The sequence below is a fragment of the Chroicocephalus ridibundus genome, chromosome 14 (genome assembly GCF_963924245.1).
Source record: "Chroicocephalus ridibundus chromosome 14, bChrRid1.1, whole genome shotgun sequence".
Taxonomy (NCBI): domain Eukaryota; kingdom Metazoa; phylum Chordata; class Aves; order Charadriiformes; family Laridae; genus Chroicocephalus; species Chroicocephalus ridibundus.
The window spans coordinates 9,650,437-9,667,038 of record NC_086297.1 but is presented as its reverse complement, the minus strand read 5'-3'; the positions used below and the strand labels follow the sequence as shown (position 1 = coordinate 9,667,038).

General features: G+C 49.6%; 1 protein-coding gene across 9 annotated transcripts in view; it reads left to right on the top strand.

The window, feature by feature from the left end:
• Positions 1-16,602, top strand: part of TNRC6C (trinucleotide repeat containing adaptor 6C) — a 322,756-nt gene that overhangs the window by 108,109 nt on the left and 198,045 nt on the right. For all 9 annotated transcript variants that reach the window (XM_063351800.1, XM_063351809.1, XM_063351804.1 and 6 more), the window contains exon 3: positions 5,575-5,636. In XM_063351800.1, the coding sequence (XP_063207870.1) occupies positions 5,575-5,636 (62 nt within the window). The remainder of the gene's footprint in view (positions 1-5,574; positions 5,637-16,602) is intronic.

The window sequence follows — 16,602 nt, the reverse complement described above, 5'->3', positions numbered from 1 at the left end:
AGAAATTGTATGAATGCCTATCACTTGTGTGCATATAAATGTATTCAATTAGCACTCAAATCTTGAGTTATCTCCTGATGGAAGGCAAAACCTTTTGAATTCAGTCCCATGCAAGAAATACTGTGTCATTTAACTCACAAAAGGATGCCATGCACTTAACAGATAATGACTGAAGAGGATTTTGCTGTATTGCCTGCTCAGCTGCTTGTGAGGACAAAGAAAATAATTCCCCTTTTAGGATCCTACGGGGTAATGAGGAAACCCTCTCTGCACTGATCTCAAATAACACTGAGTAGGGGAAAGGAAAGAGCCCGATGGGCTAAACTGGCTGCGATTTCATTGTCATGGTCTCCCATGTACTTTCCATGTTTTGTCTGTGATGCTAAGCCAGTGGCTAACCTGTCTCTGAACCTGCCACCAGCACACGGAGATTACTCACCCTGGATACTGCACTTCAGCAAATGCAGAATTAGCCCTGGCTAAGTAATCTTGTTAGCGTGATTCAGTGTTAAATGGATCTCGATTAAATGGGCCTTTATATTGTCCCAGCTGGAGATGATAAGCCTCCACAAGGAAATGGCAGGAGACCGAAGGAAATTGCTTTATTTCAGACTGGGACGTTTAACCCCATAAAACACTTTCTGCTCCCCCTCTGCCTTTACTTCTGCTCCCTTGCATGGCAGCGTTTACTTTTTCCCTTGGTGGCCGTGGGGGACAGGAGGGACCCAGGGCAAGGGCTGGAGCATCTCTCCGTGCCACCTGTTCACCAGGACAAGAGCTGGGTGATGGGAGATGCCTGTGAAAGAGCAGGATGGCTCTGATGGCCAAGGTGGTGGTTGGGTGGTGGGCTCCCTCTGTGGTTCTTTTACGAGACTAATAACTCCTTCGTTAGGACAGTGGGGTTTTTTCAAACTCTCAATCCAGGTGTTGGTGCTGGGCTGCCCGAGCATCCAAGGGTCAGCGCAACTAGTGCCACCGATAGTTTATTAATGCCAAACACCACCGGGGGACAATCTGCAGTCTCATCTTAGAAATAGATTGCTTAAATGCGCCACTGGGACTTCTTGGGAATGGCTTGGGGTTTATCTGTGCGAGATAGAAATCAGCGCGGCGTGTTGGTGTATCAGAACCTGACACTTCATTTCTCCTCGCTATTAGATTTGTCAGCGCGCGCGGGCTGGGTAAGAGGGAAATGGCATTAAAACTTCAAATGCCAAGACGAACTATGGGGCACTGGTGTGACAGGGATGGAGAGCTGGGACTCCCCAGTACCAGGGTTTCTTCCTCTGCAGTGGGAACCGACTTTGCCCTCTGAGGGCTCCTGTTAGTCAGAAGCAAGAACTAAGCGGGTGCGATGCTGTGCTGCAGGTGAAAGTGGGCAAGATTCGAGAGGGGAAAAAAAAATAATCAGTTAAAGCACCTCATCTGCGGCCCCTGCTAATGGTTATTGTTAGTAAAAGGCTTCCTGGGACAGACAACAAGGTGGGCATCACGCTGCCTGTCTCACCCCCACATCAGCACGTGCTCTCCTCCTGCCTCTGCTCTCCTCCTGCTCTGTATTATCTAATACATTTTCTCTATCCATGTCTGATGCGACTTCAAAATACGGATTATCTCCACGGAGTCAGAGACCCTAACAGGACACACAGGAAATCTCTGCTCCGTAGCAAGTCAGATGGTCTGATATCTTTTTTCCAGACCTTTGACAGAAATATGGTAAACACGCAATTACTTGAATTTTTCCATAAATTTTGCATTTGAGGTGGATTTACATGCTTGTGATATTTTCCAGACGTGAATCCCAGCCCTGCAAAAGCAGCTGGTTTGAGAATGGCTGCAGACGGGCAAGAAATGATATAATCTATTAGAGATTTCCTTCATTATCCCTCTAATCAAGGCTTCTATCAGTCTCCTTTGATGCGCTGCTGGAAAAAAAGATCTTCAAGTAAACTGATGCTGGAGATAATTAATTAACTTGCCATCCTCCTGCCTTACAGACAGCGACAGTGTAAGAAAGAAGAAGTGTCCTTTGCAATTACTGGTCTGTGGTTTTCCATTCTAGTGCTGACAGCTTGTAGGACATGAAGTGGAAAAGCATTTTACCAAACTTTCAGGCTTTGACCATCAATTCCTTCACTTGAGAATATTTTCTCCTGCTTGTATTTCTCGTGCTGTTGGATAACACTCTTGATGGTGAAAAATGGATATAATACTTGAACAGTTAGAGTTGTATGTAGTCTAGCCTGGTAATATTATCTTCCTTATGCTTTCCTTACAGCAAATGCCCTCACCTCTGCTGTCCTCAGATTATTGTACATGAAATCCACTTTTATTAGGGTAGAATAGAAAATTGAGAGTAAGAACTGGGTCAGTGGAGTAATATTGATGATGCAGGTTGCTAGAGGCATTCCCCAAAATTTTTCATAGAGGCTTGGCAGTAGATGAGGGGAACAATTTCTGTGCTGGGAACCCAGCTTTTTCATACGAAATTCTTTTTCCAAATATCTGTGCAGTCCCAGGTCCTGTAAAGTCGCGGTTTCCCTTTCTAATGATTTAAAAGCTAAGACTTAAATTTCTCCATCATCTCAGACCAAAGCTGGGGTAGCAGGAGGAGGTTTGCAGTCCAGTTTACCAACCTCAGACGACTTCTCCTTTTACGAAGTGTGTCCTTTTGGCTTAGGATTTCCTGTGTTTCTGGCTCTTTGAGTCCTTGAAATAACATTTCTAATTCTAAGCTAGCCTATCTCTCCTTAAATTTTCCATTTTTGGTGCTGCTTGAGCAGCTAGACGGGAGAGAGCACGGCTGAGCGGGCAGACTGACAGAGCTTTAAACACGGTGCCGCTCGACACCACTCAGAGCGGATCCAAAACACCATCAGCAAAACACTGACAACAACCCCTTTTCCAAAGGCAATTTCCCCAGAAATATCAAGAGTGGGGCAGCTGAGGGGAAAAGCACGTAATAAAGGCAAGACTGAGTTTAGAAAGTCTTCTAGCAAAATCAGGGACTTAACTCATTGTCAGTAGCCAGCGGCGGCTACGGGCAGAGTGGATTTATGGCAAGGCAAAACTTCTTTAATTTGATTCTGGTTCGGTCACCAGAGGCTGGTATGTAAATCAATTAATACTTGTAGGAGTCACTAAAGACTGAAAAAGCCAAGGGTAGTATTTCTAAAGTGGCAGAATCTTGTACTTTTCTTTCTGGAAACAGGCTTTCCTGTGTGAACCCTTACAAAAAAGGAAGCCCAAGAAGTGCCAGCGTGCACCAGAGCGTATTGCTCGCTCATTGTTTTTAATACATCTCCTCCTCTTCCGTGTGCTGGTGGGACTGCAGGCTCCTGGGGAGGTAGCACAGTGCTGCAGACAGTACATCGCGTCGAATAGTATCATAGCGCTTCACTTCCAACGCTGAGGGATCTTCTCTTGTCCTCCGGAGTGGATGAAAATCTTTAACTTATGGACGTGTCTTCCCACTGCTTCATCTGCGTTTTTTCAAAGTTATTACTAAATTAATGCTTTTGTGAATTGTTTGTTGGCTGTAGTTGGCTCCTGGTGAGGTCAGGGGCGAGGGTGAACACCCCAAAAGGCAAGCGGTGCTGGCAGGCTTTCAAGGACCCGCGACACCTCGTGTAGGGTTATCTCTGGGTGGAAAAAGTGTAGTTCCTGGAAACTACACTGCTGGGGGAGGCAACCCGGTGGGATGTTCAAAACCCTGCTCCCACCAAATCCTCACCAACATTTACTCTTTTTGAAAACAGCTCTGCCAAGGTCAAGGAACGAATCAATACGGGAATAAATATATGAAGACTATTTTTGAGTTATTTGCTTACCTAGACGGCTTTCTTATCATCTACCCATGTTTTTAGAGCAGTTATGGTGGGTGCTGTTGCAGAACGCACTCAGTAGCTGTCTATGGTCAGCAGCGGAGACGTCAGCTCTCAGCAGTTGAAGGTCGTGGTGGTTTGCTCCTTGGAAGGTCCTCTTCCATGGCACATCGGGTATCAGGTCCCCAGTGCTGCTGGGCAACAGCTCTCTGGGAACGGGGACCAAAGGGGACAGATGCCTTTTGGTAAAAGTGGTCACCTTTAGAAGGTTAGAAAACCTCCCTCTTCTTGATTGCCTTTCTGGGGAAATAGGGGATGTTTTCATCTTCAAGGCATCTGCTTGCAACATTTAACAGTCTGAAATTGCCAGTTGTAAAAGGAACTCTCTTGCAAACTATAAATCCTTGTCTTGGCCTATAAGTACTGGAAAGCTCCTAATGAATGTCCTTTCTCACACACTCCTTGTACACAGAACTCTTAAAAAAAAAAAAAAAATCTGCTAATTAATTTTAAGCCTCTTTGTGGCAAAGCCTAAGAACTGGATTTACCAAGAGACCAGGGGGTCCATCTGGTGCAAAAAGCTCGCTCCCATGCCAAGGTATTTGTTTCATGGAGGGTTTCGGACCTAGAAATTTCCAATTGGCAGCAGTGTCAGTTGTACTGGCGGATTTCTTAATGTGTTGAGGGAATGGTGAAAAGGGCCCTCAGCCAGAAGCTGGAATGGCTTCCTGGATTGCTCCCATGCGTGGAGCACATGCACCATGGCTTCTTCCCACAGGATTGTTCCAAATAATGGGGTCAAATCTGATGGTAGTGCTAGGCTTTAGAAGTGGGGCAAATAAAGCATCGTGGGAGCCCAGTGAAGCTTTTGCAAGTTTTATTGCCCAGGTTCCCTCAAAACTCCTTTAAATAAAGACAGTTAGATGCAGCATCGTTTCATATCAGCATAAACTCTACTAAGCAGGTCTGCATTGCACAGGCGTCCTCTAGAAGTCTCTGTAAAGCGGAGAAGGTACAAGCAGGGTCCCAACATCTCTGCCCTTCCCCAGCCAAACCAGGTTTGGCCGGGAAATGCAGAAGCTTGGTAATGAAACTCATAGTTTTTACACCGCAACAAATTCGGACATCGGAACTTTGTGGTGACAGAGGACACAGATGCGGGTTGCTCTGCTCCGAAAGCGAAGGCACTTGTTTTTCAAACTGAGAAAAATTCAGCCAAGCAAAATAGCGTTTACAGCACACAGCTGCGAGGCTGGTCCGGGGCAGAGTGCAGTGGCACGCACGTGTGCTTTTTGCGCCTCCTCTTCTGCAAAAACTGTTCTGTGTCTTTCATCATCTTGGTCACCTTTCCTCACACGGTTTCTAATTCTGATGTATCTTTTTCAAGGAGCGCGTTGTATCCACGTTAATGCAAATTTACTTGAATTCTCCAAAAGATTTGGATTGACTTTGGGTTGGAGAGAGGCAGGGAAAGCAACAGCGCCTACTCCTTTTATCTTAATCTGTTCCTCTGTCCTAATTAGCAATACACTTGCTCACAGAGAGGGAAGAGTTTGACGGATGGAAAAAATAAAATGAACTGAGTAGAGAGAATTATGCAAGTTTTTAAGTGTGTATCACATGCAATGATGATAATGGACGTAAACACAAAATGCATCTTTTTTTCTCCCAATATAGGAGCGTCCCATCCTTTCTAACCGAACTGCTGTTTGACAAGCATTTTTTCTTTGTTTTTTTTTCTGTCTTTCAGCAAAGGATAAACCATCAGATAAGCCTTTACCAGAAAACAGCCTTTGAAGGAGTCAAGAACAGGTAGGGATTTTGCTTTGGACGATATCCGTGAAAAATATTTGTTTGTATGTTTGCTGATGAGCTGTGCGACCATGCAGGACCAGGCCGGGGGAGCAGCTTGCACGCACATGTGTGTGGGTCATACCCGAGTGACCACCTGTAACCAGCTCAGCACCGTGCTGCCCACCTGGCGTACACAGCGGTGGTGAGACCGGGACGGTGTGTGGCCTCCAGTGCTGGTCAAGAGACAGGAGAGCTGGAGATATAAATGGAGTCAAAGCGAGATACTGAGTTTTCCCGTTCTTCCCCTTTTTTGCATCCTTTTAATGAACATATTGGACAGGGAAATATGCTTCATCCCATACTTGTGTGTATAAAAAAATAATGCAGGTGTGAACGATGTCCAAGTGGAGACCAGTGACGAGAGGGGTTCCTCAGGGGTTGGTATTGGGATGGGTGCTATTTAACCTCTTTGTTGGCAACACGGATGTTGGGATTGAGTGCACCCTCAGCAATTTTGCTGATGACATCAAGCTGTGTGACACAGTCGACACACTGGAAGGATGGGATGCCATCCAGAGGGACCTGGACAGGCTGGAGAGGTGGGCCCGTGCCAACCTCATGAAGTTCAACACGGCCAAGTGCAAGGTCCTGCACCTGGGTTGAGGTAATCCCAGCACAAATCCAGGCTGGGCGGAGAAAGGGTTGAGAGCAGCCCTGAGGAGAAGGACTTGGGGGTGTTGGTTGATAAGAAGCTCAATGTGAGCGGGCGATGTTTGAATTTTTAATTCCTCTCCTGCTATGTTTCCTTGGTTATTGGTCAAGTCCAGCTTTATCTCAAAGCTCAGCCCAGTGAGACACATCTTGTGGCTGATTGCATCTGATGGGGGAGAAAGGGGCTTTTACTGGAATCTTGCTTTTAATCTTTGTGTACGAATTAGGACAAATTAGGACTGTGTGGGCCGTGCAGCTGGTCATGGCTTGACCACAATGTGATGCTGAGCCCCACGCTAAGTAGTGCCAAGTGGAGAGAAAGGGCCTGATGGCTCTGCTGGCAAACCGAACCCATGTGAACTGAGGACAACTCATGGGAGAAGCTATGTCAGTTCAGAGTGGACACGGAAAGGGGCTAAAAAGACCAGAGTCATTGGTTGCCTGGGTTTCAGAGCTGGTTAGAACTTCACTGCCTGAGCTTTTCTTTCTGAAACAAAGTTATGAGCCAAAAAGCAGTCACATACTGAGCTTAATTAATGCAGAGGTTAACTTGCTCTACCCATACTCCAAGTCATCCGGCAATGATGCAAACATGCTTTGGGCAATGCTGAGCTAATCAGCTGGTTGAAAGATGGAGTATTTTAGCTCCAGTTAGGTGCCAGGTTATCATATCCTCATTTCTTCAGGATGTGGGGAAAGCAAGCACGCGTCTGCCTGCAGAGTGCTGGGCAAGCAGTCCTGGGGTGACGGGCCGGGGATCGGCGGCTCTGCAGAGCAAACCAGGCTGCAGATCCACCTTGGGGAATGCAGCTGGAGAGCAACAAGTTGCCCCCTTCCCTCAGCATCATGAGCTCTGTCCCTCTGGGTTTTGAGTCAGAAATCTTGCTGTGCTGGGTTGGATTGCTGTGTTGGGAGTTTCATGTCCTACTGAAGACACGGTCCTGTGTTTCATTAGCTGGAGGCTCGCTCGGTAACGTGCTGTCAGCACGGGCTGAAGTCGTGTTCTTGTCAGCGAGACGTACGGACGGGTGCCAGTCCCTGGCTGAAGAGCAGACCAGTTGCTGACGTGTTTGCATTTCCACGTGCGTGCCATTGCTTGGCAGATTTCGTGGTAGGTGCAGTTGTAGTCACTTGATATAACTGAAAGGAAATCCACGTTCCTTTTTCTTAATATAAGCCCAGGGGCTTTGTGCTCCTGTTGGTTACCGGAGCGATACTGAGCCTGCCAGAGCTGACGTGTGGACGTGGGGATCGTGCAGACCTTTCTGAGGGGCTGGGTGGCACAAGGGCACTCGCACAGACGGTGTCACTTTGGGGCATGTTTTAGAGCGTGCATTTAAGTATTGTTATCGGGGGAGACTTGGCAACAGGTCATTTGAGGGCAGCCGGCCGTGCGGGTAGCCAGATTGCCTGGGCTGTCTTTAAAGGGTTTATCCCGAGAGGCAGCTGTCCTGTTTGAAATCCAGCCAACAGCCAGGTAGGATCCCACATTGCCCTGCCGTACCCAGGCGCTCACCGGACCCGACCCTGCTGAAATGGTTGCATCGGCTATCGGGGATGTCGCTGGGTTCCAGATGGGCTGGTGTCCCCCCACCTCCTCCCCATCCAGGCAGGAGCCACGAGCAGGGGGTGAATCTCCAGATTTCCTTCCAGGAGGGCAGCGCTGAGCTCTCGAGAGCTCTTCCTCCTGTAACAGATTAGAATATGCTGAACTATGAAGACTTGTCTTAATTAATGCTTTAAATAAGGTTACAGCTAGAGCTGGGGAAATAATCAATAGTGAATCATCTACTCGGCGAATTCAGCTCTTTTCTGCGGGTGACTTATCTGTAAACAGCTTGCAGTTTTCTCCATTCATTCATTATTTAGAATTATTTCCCAAATAATTCCTTCGAATTGCTTTTGGTCTGCAGCTTGTTTGCAAGCAACGCGTTGAGAGCATCTGATACTCGCTAGTCAAGCTGTGATCATTAGTTTTCGGTGGGACGAGCAGGTTCTGTGGCCTCGTGCTGGGTCCCTGAGTGGAACAGCCCAGCTCTTCCCGTCCTCTTTAATGAATTCCGAATAGCTTTGGGCGAATGTCCCCCGCACCTCGCGCAGCATCCATCCCCGCTCGCCGCCAACCACCTCGTTAGTTAAGACTCATCAGGGTGTAAGGGCTGCAGCACGGATTCAGACTCCGTCTCCTCTGGGTTTTTCCTGAAGCAGCCCGCATTTGCTCTATGGCTTTATCAGCCGCAGGAGCTCCAAGATAAGTCTTAGTGGCCGCCGGTGTTTTCACAGTAATGAGCCTGCTTGGGCCAACAGCAGCGAAAACGCCAGAGGCCGTCTGGCACCCCGTTCAACCCAGCTTTGCCCTTACAGCCCCAGTTCAACCTTGCTGGTGTCCAGGTGCGCAGCGGACTTGTCTCCGCAGCCAGAGCCCAGCCCTCATTTCCACGTGTCGCTGTGTCCAAAGTGGCCGCGGCCCTGGAAGAAAATCACCAGCAATCCCAGGGCTCTCGCCATGTCCCCGGCTAGCAACATGCCTTCCCCTGTTATCATCACCGCGCCGTCGCAGCTCCAACAAGGCTGTGGCAGCTTTGACGATTAAAAGGGTTTCTACTTGATAAGAACTGGAGTGAAACTCATTTCAGGTAGCAGCCAAACAGCTGCTGGATGGTACGCAGTTCCATTTACTGCTGACACGAACTGGATTGTTTTAAGCAGAGGACGTAAATAGGCTCTGACATAAATCAAAGAAAACACCAGCTGCGGGTCAGCCGCACTCTGGGGATTCGCTTCTGTGTATCTGCCAAGAGACCAGACAGGAGGAGCCTGCTGCTCTCCTACATCGCCCGGGCTTCTCTGGGCTGCAGGAGGGAGGATTGCCCCGTGCTGGGGGATTTTGACAGGTCCTTCCCGCTTCCAGCACAGTTATAGCCCCCCATAAGGCAGATCTTAGGATGCGGCTGCAAAAGCCGAGCGCTGGCAATGGGACCGAGGTATCTCCTGGCAGCGTGGCGCCGGGAAGCAGCCGGTGCTGGCACAGGAGCCCAGCCCTCTTCTCTGGGAGTGAATGGGAGCCTTGGTAACTGAATCGAGGGGAACTTGTCACCTCTTGCCCTATGGGATGTATCTGTCCCTGTCCCCGGAGTTGTGGTTGCTGGGAAGGGTCCTTCATCCCTCCACGGTGAAGCCACCACTCACCCCTTCCCACCGCCATGACTAGTGGTTTGCTGGGGGCGGGCATCACCTCTGCCGTGGACGGCGACGTGGAGAATTTGGGGAGGTATCAGGGCTTTTCACTGTAGAGTGGCATAGCTCAGAGGTAGACAGAGATCACTCCAGATATCTTTTCTCTGGAAGGAAGACAGGAGGAGAAAGGAATGCTGCCTAAAAATTAACAAATCCTGACCTCGGCCGAAAGATGAGCCCAGCACAAAAAGCCACCAAGTCCCCGCAGCCAGCCACGGTGTCCCAGGGCTGCACACCCCCCCTGCCTCGCTACCTCGGTCCCTTCACGACTGACACACAGAGGCAAAACAGAAGCATCCCCCTTGGCCTGCCTCTTCCCTGCTCCAAGTCCCCGCGGCAGCCGTGCCCCACCACGCCGGTGCTGTAGGAGCAGGGGAAGAGGGCTGGGTTGGGGGTGTTGTTTTTTTTGTTTTGTTTTTTTTTTTTTTTTTTCTTCCTCTCCTTAAGTCAAAATCAATGATGATGACAGAGTTATAAGGTGAGCGATGGGAAAGAAGAAGAAAGCACCCGGTGTCAAATTTGATGCAGGAGGCGGTTAGAGGAACCTATTACTAGTTCTGTTGCCTTAGGGTATGTTGGTGGGTACATGGGAGAGTGTAATGTCAGCGAAACGGGAGAGCAGTCTCTTTCCCCTTGAACCCGTATCATTAATGTGGAAGGCATACATTGTCAGCTATTAGTCTGGAGGGGAGGGAGAATAGCAGGCGAGATGTCTTAGTTTGGAAATGGAGTCTGACTCATCATCGTCTGGTGTGTGAAGGATGGAGGGTTATTGTAAGTGGTGTTGTTGTTGCTGTGATTATTATGAGTATTATAGCATTTGGGAGAAGATGGGGCTCTGAGGGCTCTGCTGCCTGTCACTGCAGCTTTTGATGAGCAAAGACTGAAAAGCTCGATGTGGTGAACGCTCGGGGTGATTTCAGCCTGATTCCAAAGCGCGATGGGGGCGTCAATGGCAGGGGTGCTCCGTGTGACCGGGGACGGAGCAGGTCCGTGTCCCCACCCAGCAGTAACGCTGGGCGCTGCCGAGGGGACACGGGTTGTTGTGGGAGAGACTTTGCAAGAGAAATTAAATAAAAATTTAACAAACTGGCCTCGATTATGCCTACTGCTGCTGTAATCACTGGTGGGCAATGAGGAATTGTACCCTGTGACACAGGGAAGATCTGCAGGCGCAGATCTGGGGTCTGATCTGAAGTTTGCGTGACTCCCTCCCTGGAGACGATGCCGAGGAGGGCGTCAGTCCGTCTGCTTTGCCCCTCCGCAGCAGCTTTTCTCCGAAGTCGCCAAATATTTTGTGCAACCTCAGATGAACCCATTTTCAAAAAGGCCAACGACGGTGGTTGCTGCGGACGCGGCTAGCGCGTCGCCCTCCCGCACCTCGGCTCCCCGGCTCCGACTTACCCGCTTGATACAGTTTCCCTCATTTAGGAAATGTAAATAATTCCTTGGGCTCCGTTAATCCCAAGATTACACGGGTAATTCCTGTTTGCATTAATGGGAGGATCTCTCTCAAATTCTCTGCATGTGAATGAGCATCACAGGGGCTCGCACACGAGCCCAGCGCAGACGCCTCCCCTCCTCCCCTGCCGGCTGCGCGCAGCGGAGGATCTGAAAGGAAACACAAAATTAGATCTTTTGCCTCGGGACGATCATTTTTTTTGGAGGCGCATCGCAAATGATGTCTATTATTAACTCCGGCCGTTAGTCCCTTCCTCCCCTGTCTGGCTTTGCCATTGCGGCTTTCAGAGTCATCTCGCAGGTGCGGCTGCAGGAGCGTGGGGAGATGGAGAACGTTGGCGCTGCTCCACGAGGTGTGAGAAAAATAGGGTTACGAGCAAGTTAGGCGAGTCCATCCCCTCTGCCTTCACACGCTGAAGCGGTGTGTACAGACGCCCCAGAATCCCAGATTTTGGATTCCTGGGATGCCCATCTGGGGATGCTGCATTACCCCAAGCCTTTTGTTCCCACACCCTGTCTGGACAGGAGAAGTCAAGCTTAAAAGTGGCTGTGGCTCCAAGAAGCCAGGGGAAAGAAGCCGGGGTCACCCGGCAGCGAGAAAGGCAGAGAGCCGACTCAGCTGGCTGCATCGCGCCTCCTTGCTGCTGTTCATGACCGAATCTCCCACTGCTGCTCGCAGGGGAAAATAATTAATTAAGCCAATTAATGAAGATAAATTGGAGTAGCGGCTTTGGAAAAATACCATCGGTCAACAGCAAGCGGTTCCCCGGAGCGGGCCGCGGAGGCAGCGGTCTCCCAGCAGGGCTGCGGTGGCACTGGGCCTTCTCCCGCCAGCGGTGGCCGCGTGGCACCGCTCGCCACGGCCTCGCCGAGGTGCCACGGTCAGCCCTGCCATCGGCTTTCACCCGCGGTTGTGGCCAGGAGCCCTAGGGAGGGATGCTGTTTTAGGAGCTGGGCATGTTTAAGGTAATAACAAAATAAAAGAAAAAGGAGGAAAAAAAAAAAATCCCTAAAGTACCCCAAAAAACTGCCAGACATCAGTCAGTGCTCGGCACTGAGTCAGGCCAGGGGATGCTGCCGGGGCCACGTCAGAGCTCTAGCCTCGGGGGCTGTCACTCAGCTCCTTCATTAGGAGGGAAAAAAAGTGCTCGGGAGCCTTGGCTTCCCACGGTGATTTTTATTTCAAAGCTCTTGCAAATGAGGGTAAAGCGGGTATGAGGTTCACTTTTGCATGTGGGTTGCTGAATGAAAACAAAAAAAAAAAAAAGAAAAAGAGAAAATAATAATCTTAGTTTTGGCAATGATTTGGTAGTTGTAAAGAGAGGGAATCCAGTTGGGGATGGGGGGATCTGGGGTTGTTCCTGGGGTTGGGGTGAGAGGAGGTTGAAAAAGCCAGAAAATCCTTTATTTTGCTGTGAAATGTGTGCGCCATTGGTATTGGCTTAAAAAAAAAAAAAAAAAAGGCAGTTAGCTGAGCAGCAAGATTGCTTTTCTTGTATTATTCCAAAAACATAGGGCTGATATTTATTTCATTAGAGTAAACCTTTTTGTAGCTGGTAAATGAATTCCAAGAAGTGAAAGGAACCCCAGGATCAGGGACTTTACTTCATTTGGGATTGTGTGCAGCTAATATTCTGGTTAAATAAATACATTTTACTAATTGGATTACTCAGACAGTGTAATATACTGCTGGATTTCCAACACGATGCTAATAAATTGTGTGAAGAACTTAATCATGTTAGCTTCCAAAAAGCTTGTAAGAGATGAAATTAAAAAATAAGTAGAAGTTGACATCTATTGCATTTCACAGTGTCTTCATTTTCCTCATCCTTCTTAGAGTTCTCCTTACCGGAGCGTGGCTGATGTGGATTTTTTTAATTTATTTTTTTTTTAATCTGCCTGTGGTTAGGAGAGGACACAGCGTTAGAGTAGGTCCCATGGGATGGTGGCACCCGGCTTGTGTTTGTCTCCTGATTCGTGTCGAGGTAGAGGGAGCGAGACCTTAAAGTCGTCTTCTGGAGGCAAAGGTGCTGCGGTTAATTTTCTTGGATGCACGCAGAGGGCAATGAGGCTGGCGAGGCGACGGAGCACCCGATGCTCCCCAAAGTTGGAAAGGCCGATGCTGAGGATGCGGAGCGAGCCCGTGGTGGGGTCTGGCACCAGGGGGGCAGGGGGCAGGGTGGCTGCTTCACCCGGCACGTCCCACAGGTCGGTGCGGTCGGTAGGAGCCCCGCTCGGCGCTGGGGAGGTGTTAATGGGGTGTGCTGAGCATCCGAGTTCCTCCGCATCAGCAAAATGATGGAGCACGCAGCGCTGCCACCATAATTCATCATTACTGAAACACCGCTACTCAATTCACCTGCGTGTTTCCACCAGAAAGAGAAAATGGAAGAAATCCTTTTCTTTCCTTTTTTTTTTTTCCCCCTTCTTTGATAGAAATATACAGTGAGAGAGTGAATGGCTCTCCCTCTCCAAGAATCGGTGACAAATGGGCTGTTAAAAACAGATAACTTGTAGCCCCATCAATAGAATAACACCATGGGTTATATAGAGAGCTCAAGATGTATTATTTAAGCTGCAGCCAGCTGTCAATAGGGTCTGCTCTTTACTGAGAAATAAATGCCAGGCAAAGGGAGTTTTGTGGCTTGAGCCAAAGGGCCAGGGAGCCGGCTAATTGACGAAGCCTGCTCTGAGCCTCCGGCGAGGAGGACAGCCCGCTTGCCGCTCACACAGGTCAAAGGCAGTGCTCTAACGCCCATGGTGTTATCTTGGGGTAAGGATGCTCGCTCCCCCCTCGAGTTATACCCCTGCTTCTTCCCCGAGGGGTTCCCTCTGCTGCGTACAGACCGGTGTGGGACAAGGTTTGCCGCGATACCAGTTCACGCGGGCTCGATACCAGCACCTCCATAGACTCATAGAACCGTAGGGTCACCTAGGTTGGAAGAGACCTTCCAGATCATCGAGTCCAACCATCAACCTAACTCTGACAAAAAAACATAACTAAACCATCTCTCTAAGCACTATGTCTACCCGTCTTTTAAATATCTCTGGGGATGGTGACTCCACCACTTCCCTGGGCGGCCTGTTCCAATGTTTAAAACCCTTTCAGTGTAAAACTTTTTTCCTAATATCCAGTCCAAACCTCCCCAGGCACAACTTGAGGCCATTTCCTCTTGTCCTATTGCCTGTGACTTGGCGGAAGAGACCGACCCCCACCTTTCTACAACCGAGGATGGAAATAATTGTGCGTGTGTTTGCCTTTGCAAATAGCTCATCCAAATGATGCTCCAGCACCAGGAGCTAAGGGGTTAAAGCACCCCTTCCCTTGCTCACAAGATGCCTGTTTGGATGCCCCTAAATTTTTCGGATGTATTTGATGCGTCAAATGGTGATAATTGTTGTATCAAAGGGGCACGTGGGGGAATAATTTGCCTTTCTGAAGCGCTGCGAGATCTTCAGATGAAACGCTGGGCTGCTGTGATTGGCACTAAAAGGAAGGAATTGCCAATTCTTATTACAGAGCCGGTTCCCCAGGAAGGTTTAGACGTGTGTCTTGGCGCTCGCGTTTTGGTAACCAGAAATCGTGGCCCCCCCATCCCTCCCCGAGCCCCTCTGGTTTTTAGCGTGATGCACATGTAAGCGAAGGCGGGCTCTGAACGGGTGATTTCCACGGAGACGACATTCTCACGCGAAGGCAGGAGCCAGCTCGTTTCCATCTGTGTTTTGCAGAGTCAAATCCAAAACCCCCAGGTCAAGCAAAGTGCCTGGGAGCCGCAGGGACTCCAAAAAAACAAATCCAAAAGCGCAAAATCCAGCCTGGCATCCCCAGTCGATGCTTGTGCACATCGAGCCCCCGGCTGAGCAGCACCTTGGCTGTACAACTCTGTGCACAGAGCAACAACATCTCTGCACCGCTGTGCCCCCCCTCTCCCCCTCCCATTTATATCTCCTCCTGATCAAAGTTTCCTTTTTTTTTTTCTTTTTTTTAATTCCCCATTTGTAAGAAGTATTGTCTGCATGAAGCCTCACCCTGCATTTATTTATATTTTCGCCCACAGCGGGATTTAAAAACAACAAACCAGCCCCTGAAACGGCAGCAGCTTCCCCATAACCTGAACCTCATTGAAATACTAATAACTGGGTTTTGATGCAGCTTTGTGGGTATTAATGCAAATGTTTTTCTGACTCTCCAGGTTTAATAGCAACAGCTTATACAACTCTAATTAGCATAACAAAATTCAGTGATGAGGAGTAAAATGCTTGTCTTGTTTGATGTTTCCTGGTAATTAGCAAGAATAATGATTTGTGCAGCGTTCCTGGTTCTCGGCTCACAAAAGATGGCAGAGAGCACTCTCAGCAGTTAACTCTGGTCTTGTGGGGAAGACGCAGCTGATGGAAAGTCCATGTGCCTGCGTGTGCCCTGAGACGCAGAGGCGCTCGAGCGGTGCCTGCGGTACTGTGCATCCGAGGACGGATGGAGTCCGAGGGCCGGGGAAGTTTCCCTGCGCGCGCTCGCTCGCGTGTGCCGGTCCACGCAGGGTTGTACGATAAGGTGCGGGCACACGTGCTCGCGCCGAGCCCTCAATGCCTGCCCTGCCTTTGGGATAGGGATAGGCAGCGAACGTTGCGGGGTCAAGGCATGGCTTTTGGTTTAGAGATCGGATCTGTGTCTCTTCAAGTTGCTAAATTTTCCCTTGTGCATGCAACCTGGCAGATTTCCTTCTCTTATTGCAAATATTGGAGACAGGGAGCCCCTGAAGCAGCTCTGCTGCTGCGGAGGGAGGAGGTTTCTCCCCTGCCGTGCCCTCTCGGCGCCAGCACTCGCCTGGCGAGGAGGCGAAGCTGCGGCTGCGCAGCCCATGTTTGCTCATCCTGGCAGCAGCATGCGGCGTTCATCCCCAAAGAAACCTTTTCTCCCTGCCTTCGGCTGGCTCTTTGACCCGAGGCTTTGTAAAACACAGCGACACGACTTGCGCGCTCTGCTTTGGGCCAGGAGGAGTTAAAAGGTCAAAAGAAAAGAGGCAGTTGCTGGCATGGCAGGCACCGGCATTTCCCAGGTTGCAGCCCTGTCTGCTCCGCCTGTGTTTGCAGACCCGGGGCTCTGGATCGCTTTTAATATTTCTCCCCGACTATGAACCCTTTTCCTTGGCTCCATGGGGAACAGCAGGCTCTGCCTGGCTTCCTTCATCCCTCCCCTTGACTTGCGTAAGAGGGGAAGGATTAAAAGCTGCTGCTGCCTTTGCCACCGAGGGGCAGCCCCAGTGGTACCCACAGTGCTCCATCACCTGCCGCGGGAGAGATGGTGGGCACAGTCCGTGCCAAGAACCTCTGGGGAATGCTCTCGGTGGTCCCTCTCCTTGCCCGTGCCATTAAATGTGTTAGGAGTTATGGTCTTCCCACCAAGCTGGGCACACGAAGCCCTTGTATTAGCCACAGACTGCTATCTTTGTCTCCTGCTAGCTCCTGCCCGATCCCCCAGCACCATCCTCTCCTTACAAAAGCTTTCATTGTATTAACAGCCATAAAGTAAACCATCCAGGGCAGTAAATTTTGAACGAATAAAAAAGAAACCCTC